The sequence below is a fragment of the Monopterus albus genome, unplaced genomic scaffold (assembly GCF_001952655.1).
Source record: "Monopterus albus unplaced genomic scaffold, M_albus_1.0 scaffold154.1, whole genome shotgun sequence".
Classification (NCBI taxonomy): domain Eukaryota; kingdom Metazoa; phylum Chordata; class Actinopteri; order Synbranchiformes; family Synbranchidae; genus Monopterus; species Monopterus albus.
In genome coordinates this window covers 1,279,347-1,306,282 of record NW_018128034.1, presented here as the reverse complement: position 1 = coordinate 1,306,282, position 26,936 = coordinate 1,279,347, and the positions used below count along the sequence as shown (strand labels likewise).

Here is a 26,936-nt window from a genome sequence, read left to right as displayed (position 1 = left end):
CTGCCAAAGGAACACAAGTGACATGTCATTTATTTGTGCAATAAGGCACTAGAATAGCAGCTGTGTAGCAATGATCAAGAGTGACATCACTCAGATTCAGCTTATGTTACTAAAACAAGAGTGGCATTCGATCTTTACAATCTTTGCGCCTCTCTAGTCAGATAATGCTGTAGTAATAAAACTATAGGGAGTGAGATGCTAAGAAACCTCTGTTAAAAACACCTTGCACGTGATGAAGATATTGTATACAGGGTAGGTCTGTAGGTGTGATTGAGAGTGCACAGGTCATGCGATAAACGTACATAGTGTACGGTGGTAATAGACTTGAATACTCATTAATATTTTTATTAACATGTCTAAAGCTCTCAATGGCAGGACAAACACATTGTTCACCATGACACAGCCACATCAAAACTCACCCCTACCCGCAGGGAATGGCAGATTGCAGATAAATCTGAAATTATTGCTTTTCTTCAAGTTTATGCCTGTGGTTAAAGCCTGAAGGAATAACCCTTATGAAGTTGAAGTTGAGGAAGGTCATCTTCAATCATCCTGGAGACTGTAAATTTGTAGCAGAAAAGATGCTTGAAATCATGGAATATCCTTTTAACATTTTGTGTTATACAGTAGCAATGCTTAAACTTAGCATAGGAATTTGCTGTAAACTTGTCATCTCTTTGAAACTCTCCGTTCCCACGAGAGGGGGAAGGCCTATTTTGGGACATCTCCAGATGTAGAGTGAAAGCAGCTGAATTTTATCAGCAGAGGAGCCTGGAAGCAGTGTGGGATGATGCATGTCATGTCTGAGCTCTCCTAAGGTTGTGGGAAAGGGTTTGTCAGATGGTGTTGGTATCCTCACTGCTGTCAATTCATAGTCCCTCCTCTGGGCAGGTGGTGCCTCGTTGTAACCCTAGCTTCCTGTACACTCACCACATTGTTTCCGTTAGTTTAACAAACAGCACAGTTTGTTGTGCATTTTTCTGCCTGTCACTGTCGCATTGCTTTCCTGCAGTGATTTCATTTGTCAGTGGCACTGACCCGGAGCTTAAGATGAACACACAGATATTGGTTCTGTTTAAGAAAATAGAACTTGTTCCCCCTTTGACAATAGTACCTTCGCTATTTCATGACTAATACTTAAAAACAAAACAAAACAAAAGCCGTGCATTGTTATTTTTAATGCCCTCTCAGTGTCAGAAAGTTGTAAACCATCTTCTTGCTTACCTTGTACATTAAATTTGTGTAGTGCAATGCTAATGGCCGCAAGAACACTTCCACATGTGCCTGCAGTCCACATGTCAAAGTGTCCTTGGGCAAGACACTGAACCCCCAAGTTGCCCCCGATGGTTAGAGCCATCACTTGAGTTGGTGCCGCAGATGGCTGCCATCGGTTCTGTACCAGAAACAAATTCCTTGTGTGTAACATACTGGGCCAAATAAAGGTGATGATGATGATGATGATGATTATTAAACAAGGTGCCTCTGCTCTGTTCTGTGATGACAGTGTAGAACCAAGAAGACTGCTGACCTGTAACTGAAATCTCATGCACAGTGTGCAAATAATTTGTGTGCATATAAGGTTACAGTCTGAGAAGTTCCAGCCCATATCATTGTACGTGACATGTCCTGTAGAGAGTAATGGCACCTTGGGCACAAAGCATCAGAATGTAGAAGCAAAATTGCTGCTAAAAATGTTCTTGCATGTGAAAGTACAGCGATGCACAAAGGTCATTTTCAGTGCAATCGAGACCAGTCATTTTTAAAAGTCCTGCCATTAGTGTCTGTGTATTACGTCTGTCCTTCACATTAGAGAGTGCGTTATGGTGCAAAATGTTGCTGCTTGTCTTTTAACATGTACAAATGCTGGGGTGCGCTTTTACTATTGCAGCTCCTAAATTGTGAAATAGTTTACCTCCCAATCTTAGATCATCTACAGACTTGATAACGTTGAAATCATTGGTTAAAACGTATTTATCTGCTTTGGCTTTTAATACATAGTGTTGTCTGATGCTTCCTTCTTTTAACTATTGAATCTGTGTAATTTGTGTTTTGTTTCTATGTTTTTATTCCTGTATTGATCCTAATTACTTTAAATGGTAAATGGACTGTATTTTATATAGTGCTTTCTCACAGTGTGTTGCACTGGCCAAAGCGCTTTACAGAAGATCGTACACCATTCACACACAACATTCACGACAGGCTGCCATGCACCAGCGCTAGACAAGCCACCGGGAGCAATTCGGGGTTCAGTGTCTTGCTCAGGGACACTTAGGCATGCGGGGAGACTGGGAGTCGAACTTGCTGGTCAGGAGATGACTGCCCTACCTCGTGAGCCACAGCCACTTTAGTTCTTACCTTGCCCTTGTGAAGTACCTTTGTCAACCAGATGTTGGTTTTAAAGTGCTATATAAATAAATTTTGATTTGATTTATGCTTGCAGACGTTTGCACATTGTTTCAGGCTGAATGCTTGACTGGTCCGCTGTTTGCTGTCATCTGTCTCCAAGGTGCAATGAGGAAAGGGCCCAGAGATGTAAACCAGTAGGCCGGTAGTCTGTCAGAAATGTGTGTATGTGTACGTAGTTACAGTGATACCAGAGTGATGAGTGAAGGATGCATCATGTTAAGCGCTCAGATTAACTAGTGACAGTTCCTATAAACACAGGGGAAATAACTGCTTGATTATACTGTGCAGTTACTCTGCTGTAGGCCTGACTTTATTGATGCACATACTCTAGTTATGTGATGGGGTAATAGTCAGTGGCTTTCACTAAAGCCTTTCTAAAGTCAGGCTCAGACAGTCTGTTTTTTAGGGGTTCCTTCAGATACAGGGTTAGATGTGGTGATACAGTGGATATGTTTATGAAAACTCTCTTGCATGTTTGAATTACTCTTCACACAAATCAGCCATTATAACTGTAATGCCAGACTTTAATGCCACTATCAATAATTGAGATCTTTTTAGATAAAATGTTGGTGAATTATGCTGATGATTGTGCTTCATCAAAACCAAATGACATAACATTAGTGATACTACTTCTGAATTATGTAAGACGTATGTTGGTGAAATTGAGACTTGCTGACTGTTTCATAATGCTCACCCAAATGCTGAAGGTATTTTCTGAATCCTCTTAGACTCTTCTGATGGAATTAACAATAATCCAGATGCAGAATTAAAAGTAATCTGATCTTGTCCAGAAAAATAGTCATTTTAATTAGTGAATGAGTTTACCTTTCCATTTATTTTGTGGTCAGAAAATGTGAGTATCTTCTCTCAGTACAACGTTTGGTCGTGAGTCAGAATTTGTGCAGATAGGGCATCTGAATATTAGAAATATCATGCTGATCTTAAACTAGTTTCTTTTTATATCGACATCTGATACTCAGCTCTAGCCTTCTGTCATGAATTCAGTTACAAAGTGATGGTCTACATGGCTGGCTTCCAACCTTTTTACCTGTAACACATCAAACCTACACTGTGATCCCTCATTAACGGTTGCATATGTCTTTGAGCTGTGAGAAGTTCAATGAGGGATTGGCCCTCTTCAGATTGTTTTGAATAATCTTTAATGGGGAGATAAATTGATCAGTTTTCACAAGAAAAAAAATCTAAAAAGCAGCAAAATCGAAAAATGAGTTGTACAGCAAAACATACCTTTGTTTGATATGAATTTTTAAATGCATTCTCTTTATTGTATGAAACTGTTTCATTGAACTCATAAAAGTATGTTGATTGGACCTGCCTCTAGTGGATGTGGTGGGATCACCTGTAAAAGACGGAAACCTGTTCTCCAGATTCATAGTGGATTGGTTTTATATCTGTTGATGTTTGATATGTTTTCACTGTGTCCAGTAATCAGTGAGCTGCATTGAAATGTTGTCTTTATGTACATTAGTTCAGTTATGCTTTAGTCTACCAAGAGGTAACATCTGCCAGCAGATGGGCAGAGGTGAAATTACACTACTACTACTACTACTACTACTACTACTACTAATTTCTTTCTCTGGTCTTCTTCTCTGTGGTTTGGTTCCTGCATCCTGGACCCGTCTACTCGGACTGCTGCCTTTTTTTTTTTTTTCCTTCATCCTGACAACCTGTGCGCTCTCAACCCAGCTGTAAGTACTCTGCCTAATTCTCATCAGCATGCAGGACCCTAGGGTAGTACAGTGTCTAGTAAAAATGACACAAAATTGACTGTTCACTAGTGCTGGGTATCAAACTTCCATTCTTTTAAGGCATCTATCAAATTACTATAAGTATTGAAAATGCTTTTCTACATTTTTATTTATTGATACTAATGTGAACAGAACTTAAGATTGTGGTAAATGGGTTTACTTTTTAAGTTATGAAACTGCTTTGAATGCTCAAAATACCAATGAATTGAAAACTAAAACTAATAATTTGTACCATTAAAATAGGAAGTAATTGTACCAAACCTTTATGGAATTTTATGAGATTCAAACCAACATTTATTAAGCTTTTTCAGTCTGAATCAGTGATGGCCTCACTGACTAACTGACCTGACACTGCCATGTCTAGAGACACACCACAAACCTGAGCAGAAACGCTCTGTAGCAGTCTGTCCCTCCTCAGTACCACTCACAAAGCCAGTTGATCACACTTTGCTCATTTTGTGTCACTGAGGGTAGCCATGAGATGCAGTCTATAGCTATGGATTCAGTTAAGATTTTTAATTTTGTTAGTCATTATTATTGTAATATGTGAAGATTTATTATTTTGTTACACTTCTGCTAGCTAGCCATTTACACTGTACGCTCACCAAAAATTAGACTTGGTCTACTTTATGTAATTATGCTCAGACATGATTTCTTTATGCATGCACAGTGTGTTTGGTGGCACAAAAACAAAATCAAGTAGTATTTAGTGGTCTTGTGTCTTAAAGGCCGTTTTGAAATCAGAGTTAGCAAATGGTACAGTCTGCTACAGTTTGCTTCTCTGCTGGTACTGTCTTGTCTCCCTTGGAGAAAAGTATCAGCTATGTTTATTTTTGGTCTACAGCAACAGAAGAACCTGGAGGGCTATGTGGGTTTTGCCAATCTTCCCAACCAAGTTTACAGAAAATCAGTGAAGAGGGGTTTTGAGTTCACACTCATGGTTGTGGGTGAGTAATTCTCTTTTAGTACCTTTTTACATCCTTGTTTGTCCTAACTGTGTGTAACGATCAGGCATTCATCTGAGGAGAAGCATTACTGTTTCTCAGTCTGTTTGCTTATTCCAGCGATGCATCTTTGCACCAAATCTGTGTCTGTTAGAACCTGTAGCTCCAACTGTAATGTTCACGTGTTGATCAGTACTGAATTTCACAGTAACATCATAGTAGAAAATGCTAAAAGCTGGCTGCTTCAGGGAAGCATATTTAAAACAAATGTTTGCCGTTCAGCAGCACAGGCAGCCCTCCACTGCTACATACAGTATGTGTGTGTGGCTTGTGTGGTGGGAGGGGATTTCCTGTCATAACATTATTCAGTCAAAGTCTAAGCAGCTCGAAAGGAGTTGGACCCAAAGAACCATTCCTTTCTTGTATGGTATGTTGTCCAGAGGTACCTGGACAGGAAGTCACTCCGAATGCCTCCCCTGTCTCATTTCCTGTCCTCTGGGTTTATGGCTTTCAGTGTCTACACGGTTCCAGAGCTAAAGAGACTGACTTCATGGCAATCAGAGCACTCTCCTTCCTTCTGGCTGTGCTCATGGTGTCACGCCCTGTTTCCCCTCTTGTGTGCTCTCAGGAAAAAGGCTGCTGCAATTTTGTGTGCAGCATGTAATTAGAATAGCGGGGTATTTAGCAAAGTTAGACACTTGTCATTCTGGAGTGGATGAAGTGTCAGTGTGTGCTTAATGTTTTAGCAGTTGATGGGTAATGGTAATATAAAACACATTTAACCACTGCTGGTTTGGGAAAAATCTGATATTAAGGAATTTAGAGATGAATATGTCTTCAGGAGACAGTAGTGAAGTAAAGGAATCGGTGTGACAAACAAGTTGGTGTATTTTGCTGAAATAACTTCACAGAGTGACTATATTAAACAGTAAATGTTTAACATAACACAGTGTCATGTTTTATAATGCGACATTCTCAGATTTGGCTTGGGTTGTGTCAAAGGCAAGCAACAAAGCTCCACAGACTGTTTTGGATGACCCATAACGCAGCGTTGTGTGGTCAGAAATTTGGATCTGGTTCAATGTTTTCTGCAATGCTACATGATGTCATCCGGCAAGATGCTGTGTTGGCCAGTCACTTACAAGCAGCTGTGCATTCCTGGTGGATTACTTTATAACATGAACATTGTATTTCTGCTGTTATTACAGATCATTACAACCAAACATAAAAGGGTTGCTGCTATGATAACTTTCCAGAGTTATAAGATCCCATCATTGTGCTGTGTTTTGGTGTCTAATAAGCTTTAAATGCATAAATCCATCACTCCCAATTGGACTTTCCAGGTCATATATCATTGTCTCACTGGTACATGAAGCATAAATCCATCACTCCCAGTTGGACTTTCCAGGTCATATATCATTGTCTCACTGGTACATGAAGCATAAATCCATCACTCCCAGTTGGACTTTCCAGGTCATATATCATTGTCTCACTGGTACATGAAACAACACACCACTGCAGCCTTGTGCTGGTTTAACATAGGGACAGTCTCTGTGTGAATACAGCCTTAGTGTTTGTGCTAGAGGACAATTAAAAGTGGGCCAGAGCACTTTGCTGGTCAAAGTCAATATTTGTCAGTGATTTACACATTGGCAGGAAGTGACCTTGATATTAGTGACTGCAGCCGTAGCTCATTATACTTGGTCCTGGTTGACAGCACGTTGAATGATCTGTTGTGTCCCTTTTTGGGAAAAAATACCCTCATAAACAAAAGGGGCTTTTAGGAGAAATCTGATACAGACAGGAGGGCAATTGATGGCTTTGCCGACAGATAAATGTGCAATACTTTTGTCATGCCCTCAAACTTTTACTGTCCCCTGCCTCAAAAAAAAAAAGAAAAGTCCATTTCATAGATGCAACAATAATGTTGAGCAAACAAAAGTTGTCTTTCATAAATGAACAGACCACCTTTCATTTCACTTGCACATTATTAGCCCAGTGTCTTGGCGGCACTGTCAAATGAATTAATGGGGCTTGCATGGGCACTCTCTCACCAGTCATACTTTTCCTGCTTCCCCTCTACCAGCCTCTGGGAAGTGTCTTTGAATAAACCCCCATACTTAGACAGCTGCTGGAAATTTCCTTTAAAGGAAGTCATTTGGCTGCAAAGCGAGCTATGCAGCGCGCCAATGAGCCTACGCTTGGCTCAGTGAGAGTGGTCCTCCTCTAGTGCTGCAGCTGGGTTATCCTGCTGTAATCACACAGAACGTTTTCTTTAGTTATTGTGTGGCATAAACAATTTAACAGAAACTCTTTTTGCTGCTTTAGGCACCAAAATTGGTTTCAAACAAATGGAGAATCAGTTTCTGTATTGTGGTGTTAATATTGTCACTGAAGTGTATCTTAATGTTCCTTGTAACTGCTGATCTTTGGTGTGGAAGCTAATCTTGTCATGTTAGTTTGACTCCCAGAGCAGCAGGACTGATGGATGTCATTCAGTGCCAGTTATCATTTGGACAGATCTCCACAGCTGATGTCAGTTGTATTATATAATGGTTCAGTCTTGTGGCTCATTGATAAGCCCCTGTGTTCCAAACAAGCAACCACAGCTCAGACTAGCCGTGATCAGACCAGCATCTCCACTGAACCCACCATCATAACTTGTTGCGGGATTTGAAAGAAAATGGGATTCATTTTAGCTCGAACTACAAAGCCAAGGTTAACAGGTTTGGAGAGGAACTTGTTAGTTTGCGGTAGGACTGACATCTGACAAAGGGGTAACTCTGATTTGTGCAGAATGATGCAGAAGACCCATACTGTCAAGTAAGCCCTCAACAGTAAATTGGGGTATGTCAATTACAGTATTTAGCTTTCACTGTAATTGCTTGCTGGTCTAACAATCTTTTGCTGTGTGTTTACTGTGAGGAGGATGTGGTTTGGTTTTGTTTTGTTTTGGCACAAATCCCATATGGAGACTAAACCCAACAATGAATTGGGTGTCTTGCCTGTAATGCCAGTGTTGATCCAAAACCTGGTCATCTGTGCCATAGACCTCCATTATTATACAAAAACCATTAAAAACACTAGTGAGCCACAGCAGAGTCCGCAGTGACGTCTCTTCCTCGTGAAATGCGTGAGGTACATCATATTTAAAAAATGAGCTCTAAAAGGCTAAGAACAGCCATCACTTTGTACAGTATTTGACGTAAGAGTCATCTTTTCATATGTGTGATCTCTGCTATCTTGTGGAGTAGTTTAAACAGAGCAAAGATTACATGCATGCATAGCTGACCCATTCAGAGGCTGTAAGAAATGATGGCTGTTAGCATTTAGAGCTTTTGGACATGTGTAGAGAATCACCAGCCTTGTCTTTTAACTATGTATCTCTAAAAATGAACATTTCATACTCATAAAATTTTCTCGTCGTTCTTAAGGCCTAATTGTAAGGACATAAAATATATAGAAATGTAGGGCTGTCCCTAAATGCCAGCAAGGTGGATAATCAGTCGAGAGCCTCTAGCTCAAATCTCATGGTGACAGTCAAAACATCTCCCTGTATTTTGATGTTTTATACACAAGGGCAACATAGGAAGACTGCATTGCAGGTTACAAAGGTTATTTTGTCTGTCTCAAAATGCAAACCCATCTGTAATGGAAATAGGAGGAAGGGTGGTGGAAAATGAGGGCATAGGAAGTGGAGATGGAAGTGAAGAAACACCCTGTTTGTGCTGCTCTGGTGCTGAACGCTACTAGTGAGCTTGGTTACTGCTACAGAACCAGAGCAGGCTGTGACAGTTTGTCTACTGCTGACGGTGGCTGTTAGCCCTGCAGGAGAGCCACTCCACTGCTGGCTAAGATGTTACATTTAGGAGACACACTTGTTATTTGAGTGAATTTGTGATTTTCATATATATATATTTTATGAGGGATGGGGCTGTGTAGCATGTCCAGGAGGAGAGGGGTGGGGTTGGTGGGGGTTCAGTCACCGGTGATTGGTTAAATATTGGTGTTTTCACACCTCCTCCAAATATTAGCAATACAAGCACCATGTGTAAACACACAGCTGATTGTGTGTGTGTGTGTGTGTGTGTGTGTGTGTGTGTGTGTGTGTGTTTGAGAGAGAACATATTGAATAAAGAGGAAGACAGGGAGATATGTTGCTCTTGAGCTCGGAGACAGACCAATAAAAGATGGATCCAGCACAGAAAGAAATGAAGAGAAAGAACGGTAGCCCCTTTCTCCTCTAATCAGAGACTGACAGATTTTCATAGAAGTTTAGTCAGAGATAGCTTCTTTACAAATCCAGTCGCTGGTACCCCCCCATGCCCCCAAACTGCAGGAAAAGATTAGACTTGGACAACTGATTCTCAGCTGCCCTCTTTAAAAATTCTAGTTTAGACAGTTGAGCTAATTAAACAACCAAACTTGTATGTGCAGCCGTAGCCCATGTTGGCCCTGGACATTTGTAAAGATCAGCAGTAGTGTAGTCGTCTCTTCTCTCACACTGAAGCTTTTGTTCAGCAGCTTTGTTGTCCTCCACTCACCCAGACAGACACACTGCTGATGGTATTGTATTACCACAAGCAATTATTGCTTACTAATTATATTAATGCAAACAACATTTAAGGAAAACGGGTCTTGTTTATTTACTTAAAACTGAAGCATGCGAGTACCACTATAACTTACGCAAACATTGAAATGACTTTCAGAACGATTCCGCTGTTTGAGTATGTTTTTGTGCTGGTACCTTGGCTACTTTAGTCCTGTCATGGACAGCCTGTCTCCTGAAGCTTTCATATTCTTTATATTCTGTGCAGTGATTAGTTTGCAAATGGTGAATCAATTTGTCTTTAATGGCAGCCAATTTAGTTTACAGATTGGCATCTTTTGAGCAACATCTGTCTTGTCAAAGCCAAAATGCCGCCATGCGAGATGGATGATTCACATCTAGCAATTAAATCTAACGGTGTAGATTGCGATGCTGACATTTTTTCAGTTCTAGCTTTGCTAGTGCATTTTTAGGCTGCTGCTCTAGCTTATCTTGTGGCGCATGAGCATATACACATATGTGGACTCTCAAAGCTTGTTTTCAATTGTTTTTTGTGAAGTAAATGACATACTCTACTCTGACAGCTCAAACGTAGTACACAATATATATATTGCACACCCCTAATTATGATTTTTAAAAGGAAGTTTTCTGACCAGTAAAAAAGCCAACAACACTATGAATTTGGGCGGACACCTGATGCCCATGTTTTGTTACTTGGACAGTTTTTCATGTGCTGGATGTTCTGTTTTGCCGAATGGGGACCAGTTAAAATGTCTTGGTTTTGCTAAACAGCACTGTTGTACAGCTATGTTTAGCAAAGTCCTTGAAATCTTTGCAATGTGATTACTATAACTCATAGGAAGAAAGAATAAGAAAACAAGCAAAATAAAAATACAAATTTAAAAACTATTTCTTGTAAGAAATGTCAGATCTTTTATCCCCAAATGAAATTTATCTCAAACTGTCAAAGTCTGTTAAAATCAAAACTGGACCTGCACAAGATTAACCCATTTTTGTGGAGTATCTAACTGAACTTTAGTGTCGGTTACTCGTTGTACCTTTTGATTTCTTTGAGTACAACTGAATGGAATGGTTCTGTTTTTTTCTCCTCTGTTATAGTGAGAATTCATGATGATTATGGTGTTATGATGGTTTTAAGTCTTTCTCTCTTTGTCCTCCCTTCACTGATTAGGATCCTGAAATGCAGACAGGAAAAGAATTTGGGAGGACAGAACGTCCACTCCATCTGTCAAGTTTTGAATCTGAAACATGTGAAGAATGTCAAACATTAAAAGACCGCATTAATAATGAAGATAGTCATCTGGACATTGTGTCACATTGCACCCCAGTCTGGAATGCGAAGAAAGATTACAAAGCTAGTATAGTGGGAGTGTATCTGTAGAGTTCACACCCACCTTCTAACGCTGGTTCTGTCTTGTCTTTCAGGAGAATCTGGTCTGGGGAAGTCGACATGCAAAAGACAAAGGTGTGTAATTTCAGATTAGGCAATGTAACCAGACAATGTAAGGCCCCTTTTTACCTCTCCACCAACCAGTGGATGTCTCATGTCTATTGTTTTTCTTTAATAACTTTCAAAAATAATAATATTAGCATCAGTCCAAATGCCAGCAGTAGGCTTTCATGGTTAAGGCATCATATGATGAGGGTCAAACTATCATGGGAATATTGCTTTTATAGCATTATGGGGAAACTGAGTAGCCCCTTGGTGGAGGTTGGCACTCTTTTAGTGCTCTTTGTTTGTTTGTGACCCTTTTTGCTTGTGACATTCCAACCTGAAAATAAAATTGGCATCACTCTCAGCAAAAAATGGGAACTGTTGAGTTATGTTTATTGTTCAGGCAAATGGAAATAACTGTAACATACTGACTTTTTAAATGTGGGTTTTCTCTGACTACTTGATCCAGATAATAGTGTACCTGAATTGGGACAATTTTTATTTAATCCACTCCAGATCTGAGAGGCCTGCAGCAAGTGTAGCGGTGTTTGATATGGACCTGGCCCAATGCATGGAAGGGGGGGGGAAATCAAATGACCCTTTTTAGTTTTACAAATAGAATCAAAGTTTCACAGATCTCTTTTAAACTGTTAATGTGAAATTGGGTTTTATGATATACCTGGTCTTGTTGATGGAGAAAACTCGAGTAAAGCTTTCATTAATCTGAAAATGGGTTTTACACAGAGTTATGGGTTTATTTCGAATGTCTTTCACCCTTTCACAGCTTTAAGTGGGTTAAAAAATGGAGAGTTGGTTGCTGTATTATATTAATATTATCATTTAAGTGCCTCTTAACCTTACCTTTAAGTGCTTAAGTAGATGCCATGAACTTTTATTTGCATTTTTAGTGATCAGGCTATTGGTTTTTGCAATGGTAGTTGTGATTCAAAAGAAACATGGGTTTATGGTACCGATGTAGTCAGCCACTGTTGCTGTCCCCTAATTACGCAGCCATAAATTAACACTGTGCAACAGTAAAGAGACAAAGCCTAAATTAAATCAGTATTTACTGACCACTTTATGCCTTTGAAACGGCGCCTGTTCTTCGAACACTTGTGCACAGTTTTTCAAGGTACTTGGCAGGTAGATTATCCAGGCATCTTGGAGAGCTTGCCACAGTTCTGTCCTGGATTTAGGCTGTCTGTGTCTTCTGTCTCTTCGTGTAATCCTGGACTGACACCATGACTTGAGATCAGGGCTTTGTGGGGGCCAGACCATCTGTCACAGGACTCTTTGTTCTTCTTGTCTCTGAACATACTGTAGTTCTTTATGACTCTGGCCAGATACACGAGACACTTCCTCTTAAATAACATTACAGGAGCATGACTCTCCAGTGACTGATTACTTCAGAGAGGCTCTAGTTTGAGCCGTGTGTGTCACAGACCTCCTCTGAAAAAATGTCATCTTTTGTCTACATTGGTCAACAGTCCCTGAAAACCATGAAATTAAATTGTAAAGACTGATTTTGTACCCGGGGTAAGCTTGTTTTGTTGATCCTCTATAGTTAGTTAAAAGCCTTTTCAGATATGTAACATTTCTGGCTTCATCAGTCTGTTAAAGTGACCACTTTCTGTCACTTAAACAGGTCACCTTTATATTAATGTTCCTCGGGGCTTCATTCAGACCTTCCCATGACTGTGACGGAGAGAGTCGCGGTATGCGGGCAGTTTTTGCCATACACTGTGAAGGGCTATACTAAACTCAGTGAACCACCTTTCTTTTGTTTTTGACTTCAGAAAGCCTAATTAATTGCACTGATGCTGGTAGACCACATGGAAACTAATCAAAATGGTGGTGAAGATAGAATATCAGTGCTAAAGGCTATTCTAACAGTTAGCAGATGCTCAGCATCAATTCAAGGATTTTTACCCATGATGATCATCATCAGCAACTCCGTATTGGTTTTATTGGTACATTACATCTGCCATACTCTCAAGTAGAATCTCAACACAGACTACGTCGTCATAAAAATTCCTGGGGGTGCTGGAGCTGATTCCATCTGCCAATTTATGAGCGGTGGGTACAGCCAGGACAGTTTGCTAATCCTATTTGCCATTAGGGTTATTTCAAGAACTTTCATGCACAAATGAAAAGTTATTTAAATCAATAGTGGCTCGAGGTCCACTTTTTACCTTTTTGAGAGGCATCAAGCGCATCTCATGACTTTCATCAGCTGGTATGGTTTTTCTTGTTTCTCATTTGAGCATCCGAGAAACTATCACCATATTTATTGTATAAAAAAATTAAAACATTGCATTCCAGTGTAATATATTACATGCTATAGTTTGTCCACCAGAGAACACTGACAATATTTTTATTCTGTAAAAGTCCCCCTCACTACATACTGTACCATGTTAACAACTCTTGGTTGACAAAATGATCCAAATGTTTGTCTAGTACATTCTCATCGGGTTTTTGTACCTCTCAGATATCAACATCAGTATTTGCCACAAAGTCCTGTATTGTTTAGGTTCTAATTAGATAAAGGTATAAAATTTGTGTATACTGTTATTTTTACTACCCACTCCTGTTGTACAGTAGCAACGATTGTGTTTTAAAATGAATAAAATTCAGACTTTCTTTTTAGTTACGGAACAGAATCTGACAATGATTCATTCTCATTTGACCGATGAAAAGTGCTGGATGTTCTTTTATGGATATTGTTTACATAAACAGACCCATGTACAGGGTCATATAACATGACCATCTTAGATTTGGGTTTTGTCTTTTGTTAGGGTATGGTCACATTAGTTTTGTTTTGCAGTCACCTTGCACTCATTCCCAAAAAGTACAGTGTGCTTCAAAGGATTGAAAGGCACTATATAAGACAATGTACAGTAGTTATTACTGTGGTAATGAATAAATGTTAACCGTAGCGAGTGATCAAAAGCAAACGGCAAGTGTGATCCTGTACCTTTTTAGCTGATAGTGTAATATCGTACTAAACATGATACATTGTTCGAATAATGACTTCTACATGTCCAAACACTGTGCATCGGTGTCTCTATTGGTCAGTCATTCAGATATGCAGATTCAAGGTAATCAAAGGTGAACTCTGAGCTGGGAGTCTAACAGCTAGAGACTGCAACAGGAAATGCATTGTTTAGTCTGGCAGCCATTTAGGTTGCAGCTGAACTGACTGAGAAAAGGAGCAAATGTCCACAGGTCAGAACTGTAGTGGTTCATTCTAACTCTATCATTCACAGTGTGTTTAGCCACTGTACATTCATTCACAGTATATTACAGTCAAGTAAGCTTGCAGTCCTGTAATTTAGTCACAGGCTGTTGGGGATAGTAGTACTGGCATTTCATATTATTGTGATGTAGCCAGTCCCGTCAACTCATGGACTGGTCAGCCAGTCTGCTTAATGGGCATGTCTGTGGCTTGTCTCATCCTGTTATGAAGTAGAAGAGAAACACTGCAGGTCCCTACCCAGCGCTCTGATGTTTAACTTCTACTTTGTTATATAGTACCATTTTGCCCATCTCAGACATGGAGCATTTCATCCAATTCTATGAAAAGTGTGACATGTTCTTGTCTATCAAACTGTTGATCTGCATTTCTAAGATCAGAAATTATTCTTTCACAGTTGCATAGTTACAGGTATGTAAAATATTGCAGTATCTTCTCCGGAGCAGTCATACAGACCCAGCGGGTTCCAGTGGCTCCACAGTAGCTCTCATTTTCACATCAGTTTGTTGTTAAATGTATTTGTACAGTATATTTCATTCAAAAAGACATTTAAACTATATTGTATTATATTAATTGCACTTGAACACACTGTGAATAGTCATTTGTTAGTGTCTGTCTGGTCAGCCCAGCCTTCCAGTAGCAGCCCATCAGTCAAAGTGTTTGTCATATGCACAGTTAGGAAACGTGTTTCCCTGTACAATGAAATTCTTACTTTGTCATCCACATGAATGCCACACAATACAAGTGAAATATAAAGTAGATAAATAAGTAACACAAAATCTAAGGCAGGAATAAAAATATATAAGAATATAATAGGATGCTGCATGGGAGCTGTATGTGCAGCAGTCAACAGTCAATGTGCAATTATGCATGTGCAAACTGATGTAACTGCCTTTTTTTCCTCATATTGTGTTCAAAGCTTCAACAGAAAGTTGATCAAGTTAATTAAATAAGCAATCAGTTCAATCAGTTGCTTGTAAAAAATGAACTATTTTGATAACTGAAAATTGCTCACTTTTACACAAAGAAAATTGCAGGTTCCATCTTTAAATGTGATGATTTTATCACTGTTTCTTGGATTTTTGTAGTGAAACAATTGATTACTTGAAAAAATAGTGGGCAGATGAATCGATAATTGATAATAAGCTGCAGTCTAGTTTTATTTGCATGTGTTATTCTGCATTGAAGTATCATGTATAGAGTAGTACTATGAACAACTGATCAGTGCACAAAATACTTTTACATTTAAATATTTCTTCTCTTTATCTAGTAGATTATTAATAATATGATTCCATTCCACACTTCACGTTGGGAACGGCGCGTGATGCTGCCGAAAATGTTGTGGTGAACTCTATTAAATGGCCAGATGAGGATATGTCAAACAAAACAGTCTCTTTAATAAGAGCACTAACGTTGAACAAAAATCCAGGACAAGACACTGTGCACAAAAAACACACTTACGGGTCGGTATCACAGTCCAAGGTCAGAGCCAGCAAACGCAACAAAACAGGAAGTAGCATCAAAATAAAAGCATGACAGGAAGCAACACAGAACCGAATCATGACAATTTGAAGCTGCTCACCCTCTCCACTTCGAGCCCCGGATGAACAGCAGCTGATGAGATCTCCTCTCCTTCCTCATGTCCACTATCATCTCCTTTGTCTTGTCCATGTTGAGACTGAGATTATTGTCCTTGCACCATGACACCAGACCGGCCACCTCCCTCCTGTAGGCTGCTTTGTCCACGCCAGTGATGCGACCTATCACTGTGGTGTCGTCTGCAAACTTTAGGATAATGTTGTCTTTGTGGGAGGTGACACAGTCGTGGGTGAACAGGGTGTAGAGGATGGGACTGAGGACACATCCCTGTGAGGTGCCAGTGTTTGTAACAATGCTGGCTGAAATCCTGTTGCCAATCCTGACAGTCTGGGGCCTGTCAGACAGAAACTCCAGGAGCCTGTCACAGAGGGTGGGGTGCAGACCTAGTGTGAACAGTTTGTGGGTGAGTTTGTGGGGGACAACTGTGTTGAAGGTGGAGCTGTAGTCAATGAAGAGTATCCTGATGTAGGAGTCTCCATTTTCCAGGTGAGAAAGGGAATAGTGGAGGGCAGCCGTGATAGCATCTGAGGTGGACCTGTTGGGCCGGTAGGCATACTGCAGGGGGTCCAGGGTGTCAGGTCAGTTTAATGATAGACGGTACACGGCGCACACACCAGTAATGGTGGGTGGGGGCCACAGGGGTTAACCTCTGTGACCAAGGATTTACTCAGGAATTACATGTTGCAGATTGTTCAGGCTAACAGTTGAAACAACTGTTAAAGGACAGCATACCTACAGCCAGCCTGTGCCAAGCAGGTGTGGACAGGACAGAGGAAGAGTTGGGTTATATCATAGACTGTATATAAAAATGGAAGATGATTTGATTTGTACTTTGAATCTTTAGTTTAGCTCACATCTCTCACCCACTAAAGTGAAGGCAGTATAGTTTATGACCTATACTGCAACCATTCACCAGAGAGCAATGGACTCAAAGTGGCTTCACTTCTGAGAGCTGTCATGTCATCCATCTTTTATACAGTCTATGGGTTACACACTGTTGTCCCAGCTAAATACATGCCCGCATGTATTGTACGGATAGATGTTTAAATAAAATCTACTAGCACTACACAGGTTTTCTAATTATATCCAGCTGGACTCATCAGTTTTGTTTGTAGTCTTGTACATTTTCTGGAAATTCAATTGAAAAAGTAAAGCAAAGATGATGCTTTGGTAAAACACCAATCATGATGATTGCATTCATCACACAAAATCACACTGTTCCTCTGGGGAGAGTGCAGACAGGTAACACCTCTGTCCACACAGGTGCATGGCCAAACATTAGGAGTCGGGTTCAACCTGAAAGGCACCCTTCTTCAACCACTAAATGTTGTTAGTGCCACTGCCAAGAATTGGCAACATTATAGCTGTTATGACAGTACAATGAAAAGACTGGATATTAGATGTTTTTACCAAATTTATGGTGTTAGAAATGATCCTAAAGTAACAGTTGTGCATTTTGTTGTCTGTTGTTTATATAATTTCTTTTATACCAAAGATGAGATTCTTTCAGTGGAGCTGAAAGAACAGCTTTTGACTGTTCTCCTCAGTAAATGGCGATTCCCCCATTGCCACTCATAGAATAGTGATGCTCTCTGCTGTGGCTACTGTAGCTGCCTCCTTTCAGTGTTTGACAACTTTACTACACAAACAGTAACAGCAATCCTAATTTGTGTCTGAGGTAAAAAATGATGTAAAATGAGACTTGAACTGCAGCCAAAGGTGATGCACTATGTATCTGTAGGAGTTATAATGCTTATGTTTGTCTGCTAACTGATATGTGCGTTACCCTCTTTGACTGTTTCTCATCATTCTGCCAGGCTGTGAAAGTTCTGAGTCTCTGATATGAGGGAATGGCAGAAAAGGTCTGGTTTAGATCTGCTGATTAAATCAAAGCTCATCTGCTAATCACGAGTTCTGCCCTGACCTCATTCTGAAGTGTTTGGAGGCGACTTGGTTCACTGCATTCATCCACAGCAGCACACTCTTCCTCCCTGTCTCTGTTGGGACAAGGCTCTACACAGGTCTTAAGTTGTGTACTTGGTGGCAGCAAAGGTTTGGCTGGTTGTTAATAATAGTTTTGAAGAGATGTTTTAGTTGTTTGCAGTATGTAAACTGAGCATGTAAAGAAGTAATCATGCATAGTTTTTTAACAGGTTCAAAAGTGTCACATAGGCTTGAAAATGTCTGACTGTAATTTCTTGGTCATTACAGGTGGAACAGTCAAAGGTTCTGGTAAAGGAAGGAGGAGTGCAGCTTCTGCTCACTATAGTTGACACCCCCGGCTTTGGTGATGCTGTTGATAACAGTAACTGGTGAGCTCAGCCATCTGACACTGGCAAATGTACAAACCCCATTTCCACAGAACTAAAATCTGCTATTTAGGATTTGGTGCCTGCAACACTCAAAGTTGGGACAGAGTCATGTTCACCAGTGTGTTACATCACCTTTCCTTGTAGTGACACTTTTTAATCATTTGGGAACTGAAGGATCCTAGTTGTTAGTTTTGCAAATGGAATATTGGCTCATTGTTGCTGGATACAAGGCTTCTGTGGTCGCTGTTGTCTGATTCTCCTCTTCATGATGCGCCATACATTTTCAATAGAAGACAGATGTGGACTACAGGCTGGCCAGTCAAGCACACACACTCTGTCAATGAAGCAGCATGTGCAGAATGAGGCCTGGCATTGCCCTGCTGAAATATCCACAGACTTCCCGGGAAATAACATTGCCTTCATGGCAGTGTATGTCTCTAAAATCCCAATATATGCCTCTGCATCAATGGTACCTTCACACATATTCAGGTCACCCATGCTGTGGGCATTGATGCACCCCCAAACCATCATAGATCCTGGCATTGCAACTTTATCTGATAACGGCCTGCATGGTCTTTGGCACAGAGAACCCGCCACCCGTTTCCCCCCAAAAAACAAGCTGAAATGTAGGCTGAAACTCTTATTTAGCTTCTGCCCCAGCTTTGACTGTGCTTCCATCAAATTCTAAATTTGTTTATATTTACAAAATACAATTAAGTTGGTCAGTGAAAACACTGAAAACATTTTTGTTGTACTTTGTCAGTTAAATCGTGGTTCAAGCAGATTAATACGTCACAGGTTTGAGTTGTTATTGCATTTTGGAAAATGAACTTTTCTGGAAATGGGGTTTGTAAGTTACTATACACTATTACTGTGACACTGTACCTGACAGTGATGTGAGTAATGTGTGGTCCTCAGCTGGCAGTCGGTCACAGATTACATCGACAGTAAATTTGAGGATTACCTCAATGCAGAGTCGCGGGTCAACAGACGACAGATGCCAGACAACAGAGTGCAGTGCTGCCTGTATTTCATTGCCCCGTCTGGACATGGGTAGGTACCACAGGGTTCTACTGACTTTGGAATTTCTGGAAGTATTGGGGGAGGGGAGCTGGAGCCAATCCCAGCTGACACTGGGCAAAAGGTGGGGTCCACCCTGTACAGGTCACCAGTCAATCACAGGGCTGACACTTGGATACAGACACCCACACTGATACCTACAGGCAATTTAGAGCCACCAATCAGTCTAAGCTGCATGTCTTTGGACTTTAGCCGGAGAGAACCCACGCAGGCACAGGGAGCTGAAACCAAAGAAGGTTTATAATTTTACTTTAGGGAAATTTATATTATTCAATTATCTAAATAGTTGTTTGTCGACTAGTGTCTGTACATAAAGTTCCTGACTTAAAAACCCTACATTATTTCCAGAATTCATTGTTTGGCATTTATTAAGCAGATCCAGTTACCAGGCTGCTGAGTCAGGTCAAGTCCCTTTACTTCCAAAGGGCATTGCAAAACCACGTATTGGCCTTGAGTATTCCATTTGCTTTGAGGTTCTGCCCTCATCTCATTGTGGACTCAGTCGCATGGGAAATAAGCAATACATCTGTTTTCAGCTGCTGTGTTTCAGTGGCTCATTTTGAGCAGGCAAATGGTTAAGTATTCCTGACCCAGACTGCTCTGCTAGTGGCCTCCTACCAGGCACAGATAACAGTGGGATAATTTGTCCTGAGCTCACTGACCTGGAGACCCCCTTCCTCCTCCTGGCTATGCCTTCGCACTGGCTGCTGTCAGGCAAACGCACACAGCTGGCCTGGTTGTGTTCACTCACTAGGCCATGCTGTGAGTTCTTAGATTAATGCCAGTTTTGTTGTTTAGTTACTACAGAGTGTTTTTGGGCTCATTATCACTTCAGTGCTGTCTGGCTTGAATGAAGGTCCCTCATTATTTTGCTTTTTATAGTATGATTTATGTTTACTGAGGTTTCTGTGGGTTTTTTAATCTCGCAAACTCCTTGTTGTTTTGAATAGGCCTCATATTGGCTATACTGCTGCACTTGATTATGTTCTAATCTTATTGTAAAAGAGGTTGTAACCCTCAGTGGGATCTCCCTGATAAAATGGTTAGATTTGGGGGAAAAAAGGTCCATGCACAGCATTAATAATTGAAGTGGTCATGTCCTTTCTTTTGGTTCTTTTACTTTTAGCACCCATCTATTCAAAGTGGGTTTGATTCATTACCTACATACTAAATAGATCATTATGTTAGTGTCCTGGCAGGCCGCAGCACACACACATCCAGCAATAAAACATTACAGTGACATTTGAAAGAGTCCACACAGATGAGATTTAGTGTTGTCTTGGCGGTCCAGATGTGCCAGCTCCACTTTCCCAAGAGCCATTCATCGACACTCTAAACTCTCTCTTCTCTACTTTTTTCCTCAGACTAAAGCCGCTTGATATTGAATTTATGAAATGGTTACATGAAAAAGTAAATATCATTCCTCTCATCGCCAAAGCAGACACAATGACTCCTGAGGAGTGTCAGCAGTTCAAGAAACAGGTGGGTATCACTTCTGACCTCATGTATGTTTTTCTGCTTAGCATCTTTTAATGATTTGTTCCAGTGTGGTGTTTTTTTGTTTGTTTTTTTAATCAGTCTGTACTCCTGGGGCCCGTTTCTAGAAGGAGGTTATCAGTCTGTACTCCTGATAGTGTGGCTAGATGATGCAATAACAGGTTTCCTTTCAGTGAATAGGTGCTATACAGCACAATCTGTATCCTGTCTGCTTTACTGCACGTAGTGTTTGCTGTTCATGTTCCTGGTCATAGTCATTGTGATGAGTTTGTACAGTTGTTTGTCAATAAACTAGACTGCCCATACTTTTGATAATGAACACTGAGCCAGTGTGTGTGCGCGCTGGATAAATGGGTAGGTTCCTCCCCCTGCCTGTATCAGTCACCCTCCAGTGTGATTATTGATGTTACAGACCTGTTTGCTCCGCATGCAGCTCACTCCACTAAATTAGCTCCCACGTTGATTTTCCATTTTAACCTGCCTTTCCCTGTTTCATCTCTGCTGTGTACAGATCATGAAAGAAATCCAGGAGCACAAAATCAAAATCTATGAATTCCCAGAGACAGACGACGAGGAGGAGATGAGGATGGTCAGGAAAATCAAGGTTTGTTCTGTGAACGCAACCCCCTGCTAAACTTTAGATAAAAACAACAGTATAATTTTTAGTTGAGACTGTTTTCAGACAAATATTGATCCAGTTTGGTACTTTACTCAAACTGAAAATCGCCAGCTGTGTTTCTTAAATGTAGTGACTTTTCGTTTATATCGTACATAGCCCTCAGGGTATTTTTAGCCATGATGTGTGAGCTATGTGACAGTTGTCCCTTCCCTCCTCGCTGCAGGATCATTTACCCTTGGCTGTAGTTGGCAGTAACACTATCATCGAGGTCAATGGAAAGCGAGTGCGTGGGAGGCAGTACCCTTGGGGTGTGGCTGAAGGTGAGAGGTCAGAGGTCAACTGATCTGAACCTGTAAACTGATCAACCAAGTGGAATCTCTGTCTCACACATACATGTAAACACAGATATAGCTACAGTTTTACTGGGTTATGTGTGGATGCTTTGCAAAGCACTAACACTATCCATGTGCTCCTGCTTTGCTCTCATCTGGTCACTGAGCATCTACTCACCCATACACAGTCTATTTTCATTCCTCGTGGGGGCTTTACATTGATTTACATTCATTTCCTGGAGACTTAACATGAGCTTAAACATAACCACTACTTTCCTAACCCTTTCCCAACCAGGTCATCACCCTAAAATTCAGTGAGTAACACAGCATCTCGTCCCCCAAAGGGAAGTGTAAGCCCCAGAAAGTGTGTGTGCAAACAGGTTTCAGTCTCCACAAGGTGATTAAATACCAGGCGCATGTCACATAAGCACATGCAATGTTTCAAAGTGTGGAGAACCGCAGCTGGGAGCGAGACATCGAACTAAGGGCTGAATGGAGACCCCTTGATGTTGGCCTTCGTGTCTGGGGTGTGTCGGTGTCTCTGCTCTGGAGCCCTACCTTTTCAAAGACTGAGTTTCCACACTCACTGACACTGGTTGTACAAACACACACACACGCACACAGTATGATTGTGTTATTGAGTATCCACAGAGCACACTTTAATAAATGTGTTAGTAGACAAGAAAGAGATTGCATCTGCATGAGGAGCACAAAACCCAATAATTCCATGAGGTTGTTACATATTATATATTGAATTCGGACAGATTGTATCTATTGTGATTGTCCTTTTGATTCGGACCGTCCTGCACTTCTGGATGCCTGGAAGCTTTGTATTGGCTTGGATGGGTCTTCATTTGTTCCTCAAGCTCTGAAGACGACACAATAACGGTAACGAATAAAGTGTGATGCACAGTGGTCAAAGTCCTTCAGCCAGTTTGTAAGATACACACAATATGGTTCAGTGACAAGTACTGAATTTAAACAGACCTCCGCTGACAACAAGGTTATAAAATTAGTCCTCAGGGTAAACATCTGCTAATAAACATAGCACCAGTCAATACAGGCTTCAGTTGCATTTTGTATGAATTGGCTTGGAGACAAGTAGCGCCTGTTTCTTTTATTGCCAGATGAACCACTTGTCATGACCAACACAGACAGTTTTTTTCAATGTGTGAAGAAAATGCAAGTAAGCAGAAAGACACAGTTACAGTATATACTCGAACCATTTGGACTTGGGGCCTAGACATTTTTCTCTTCAGCACAGGATATGAAGAGTCCTATTTGACCTAGCACAGGAAGTTTGTGTCACAGTGTGGCGAGACATATGGAAATGTGACAACATGCACAGCTTAAAGTGATTAGGACACTGCCACAGTATAAACATGGCATTTACTATAACAAAGGAGTTGGAAGCAATGAAAGGGACCTTCCAAATCATATAGATTCTTTTGTTGTTACTTGTTGGTTGCTCTTCCTGAGGTTTTTCTCCTCTTAAACCTTTACATATAAATTGCTTTGACTCAGGTGATTACACTTGAGCCTGGTGAGTTTTGGAATACCAGAAATGTTTTGGCTCCATGTCAGCATGGGCAGAGAGAAAGAGGGCAGGCCTCTGGGAGGCTATACAAGTCACTCTTACCACAGCAGTTCAGAGAAACCTCAGAGGACAGTGGAGAGCGTGACTGTAGGAGGGGACCCACAGAGCAGGACACAGCACCACCTTCTGATGGTTTCTGGTACTGAAACCATCTGCACTCATGCTGTTGTAGTGTGTATGCAGGGCCATGAAAAGCCTGACAGTCTTGAGACCAGTTATTACATTTTAAGGGCTTTAAATGCTTTAGTTAAATAATTCATCTTAAAAATAAGGGAACTTGAAAATGTGGTGAGGAAGTTGGAAATGCTGAATGAGGAAAATAGGAAATAAAAAATGAAATGTGAGCCAATGTCAAAGAGCTGAAAAATAATTCGGTTCTTCAGTGTGTGTGTGTGTGTGTGTGTGTGTGTGTCTAAGGACATATGAAACTACATTGAACATTTGCAGTGTTCTTTTACTTTTTTTCTCTCATTATGAGACATTCTTGTTGCACTATTTTCTGTTATTTTACTCTTGGGATTTATTTTTGTTGGTCTGGCCTTTATTTCTTTTGAGCTTAACACTATTCACCAAGGTTATTGCTGGGAGCTCAGAAGGTGGCAACATCACTGAAAAGAGTGCAATGGTCCAAAAGGGCAAGACAGACGAGCTTTCAGGTGATCAGATATGTTGTAAACAAACCCCAGTCAAACTTATTTGGAGGAGAAAACAAATTATTACCCATCCGACCAACTTCCTGTTCTTCCTTGTCTTGTCATACATAGTTTTTCTTTACACTGAGATTGTTACAGTATAATGGGCACACTCATTTTAAATTTGACCTCCAAATAAAGTAGTCTAGGTAAACTGGATAAACTGTTGGTTCGTCTGATCATCTGTTTATATTTGTTAGGCCTTTTTAGTGCATTCAGAGATCTTAGCAATTGCTCTGGTGAAAACACTCTTATTATACCTAATAAACCCAATGGCCAGAGAGCTTTGAGGAAAAAAAAAAGTTTTTACTAATTGTCTTTTTTTATTTTTTAACACATTGATATAAATAGTCAACTGCATCACTCTACATACTTTGCCATTCTCTGTTTTATTTTGTTGTAGTCATCACCTCTGCAGTGATCGCGCATGTCATTATAATCACTCCATATCATCTAAACTGTGCCCTGTTTGTCTGTTTTCCCAGTGGAAAACGGAGAGCACTGTGACTTCACAATTCTCCGGAACATGCTGATCAGGTGAGTAAAAACACATCCTCACTGACCTGTATTAACTAAAATCCACTGTATGTCACTCCAGTAAAAGACCTCCAGCTCCTTCTAAGGGAACAGGAGTTAATCATTTAATATTGCAGTATCTACTTTTATGTTTTACTTCACTCTAATCTTTGTTTTTATTCTGTTTGCTAACAACATTTGAAAGGTTGGTTGTAGAATTGTATGTTTATTTATTCTATTTGTCGATTTCCCTTGTAAATGTCTTTATTCACAGAAATTCAATATAGTATTTTGTAAAAGGTATTTTAAAAGGGCATACTACTGCTGCGTGTACGGTGATCCATAATTCTCAATGTGAGTTATTGATGAATTGTAAATAAGGAACCTGCACAAAACTGCAGGCAGAACTATAATGAAGGGAAGCTAGACAAAAATATTTGGTGAATGACACATGGTGTAATGGAGAAAAGGACAAGTACAATACACTACATAAAAATCTGTTCAGTCAAAGGTATTGATTTAAAAAAGTACACAAAAACTTCACCTTCACCCAAGTGTGAGTAAATGTGCTTATTTACTAACACTCATGTTAATTTGTTTTGTTTTCCAGGACCCACATGCAGGACCTGAAAGATGTAACAAATAATGTTCACTATGAAAATTACCGCAGCAAGAAACTAGCTGCAGTCACCTACAGTGGTGTGGAGAACAATAAGAACAAGGGACAGCTTACCAAGTGAGTTTGTCAGTTCAGTGCACACAGTACTATTGTGTTCATGTTTCTGAAATGCCCAGTAGTAGCCTGATGTTGCTGTTCCACCTCTGAGCACCTTATTCACTGTGGAACAGTGGAGGAACCTGCAGTTCACAGGTCAAAGTCTGCAGTGACTGACCTACAGATTTAAACCCTTTCCTGTCCCAAACAAACCAGCACTAACCCCCACTAACTGGCCATCAGTATCAGTAGTGTCCAGTCTGACGGCACTAACTGAGACACCATCTGACTCCTAATCTGCCTGCTGCAGCCGTCAGTAATCACCAGCACACTCTTAAAAGCTAATGCATGGTTCATGGCAGCATGCTAAGTGTCTGTGCGTTTGTTTGTTTTGTTTTTAGACCAGAGACGGCTGACGGCATGTAAGTGTTACCTCACTTCTTCATAACCTCTCCAAAGAATCCATGTCATTCCTCTCTGAGCGTTTCATTTACCCTGCCTCACAGGATTTTCTTCTTTTTCCTTTTTAACCTGCAATACTTTGGAATTTCTATATTTCACTGAAAAGTAATGTTAAATCCACTGATTCTGTTTGAGCCTACATCAGTATAAGCTACTGTACAGGATTTTAGATTTTTCTAAACTTCGCCATGACTTGTGTAGTATAGCAGGTTTCCTGTCGATAGAGAGAGCCTACATAAAAACAAAAGAAGTGTTATTCATAACACTTTCCCACATTTATGATAATACAGGCATATTTAATGTAACAACAAGATTAACTAATCACATAATTTTAAAGGATATGACAGTTACCAGGCTTTATGTTGTACTGTATGTCAGAGTTGTGCTCAGTTCAATATAACTTTTAGTATCTTTGGGTAACAATCATATTAGTAGAGTTGTCACCCGTCCTTTTATAACATGATCAGTCCGTTTTGATAATTAAAAAGCTCTGTGCCATAAAAAAACAAACAAAGCCATGGTCAAAAAGCTCAGAGAAAAGAAGGTAAAACAATTGTCAGTAACGTACATAGAGGGTTCAGGACCACAGCTCCCAGTGAGTCCAGTGCAAACACCAGTCAAAATCAACAGCATACATTAGGTAGTTGGAAGGAAGCTACTCTGAGCTTATTTGGCAGGGTAATGCTGTAAACCTTAGGTTGCTTTGCTGGTTTCCTTTGAATAATACTGCAGTTCCTTTAGTTTTGCCGAGCTTTTGGGCATCTTTTAATTTGAGAATAACTAGCAAACTTTAGGTAGAAACAGTCAACAGAAATGAAATGTGCACTGTACAAGCTCTCATCACTACTGAGGCCAGAAGAACCCCAGTCCCTTTTTGTTGCTTAAGCCACAGTCTTCCCCATTCTCTGGAAGGAATGTTTTCCCTTTGGGATGTTGACATTTTGCAGCCATCCTTGGAGCAATTTGAGCAGTTTGCTACACATCAAGTACAGCTAGATAGAAACGGCTACATCCATCCATCCATCCATTTTCTTCCGCTTATCCGAGGCCGGGTCGCGGGGGCAGCAGTCTAAGCAAAGATGCCCAGACCTCCCTCTCTCCAGACACTTCCTCCAGCTCCTCCGGGGGAATGCTGAGG

General features: G+C 40.5%; 1 protein-coding gene across 1 annotated transcript in view; it reads left to right on the top strand.

The window, feature by feature from the left end:
- LOC109968592 (septin-7-like) overlaps positions 1-26,936 on the top strand; it is a 29,908-nt gene that overhangs the window by 807 nt on the left and 2,165 nt on the right. Inside the window, exons 2-8 of the mRNA XM_020614953.1 lie at positions 18,188-18,288; positions 19,207-19,341; positions 20,733-20,850; positions 21,377-21,469; positions 21,708-21,804; positions 24,591-24,642; positions 25,232-25,357. Coding sequence (XP_020470609.1) covers positions 18,188-18,288; positions 19,207-19,341; positions 20,733-20,850; positions 21,377-21,469; positions 21,708-21,804; positions 24,591-24,642; positions 25,232-25,357 — 722 coding nt within the window. The remainder of the gene's footprint in view (positions 1-18,187; positions 18,289-19,206; positions 19,342-20,732; positions 20,851-21,376; positions 21,470-21,707; positions 21,805-24,590; positions 24,643-25,231; positions 25,358-26,936) is intronic.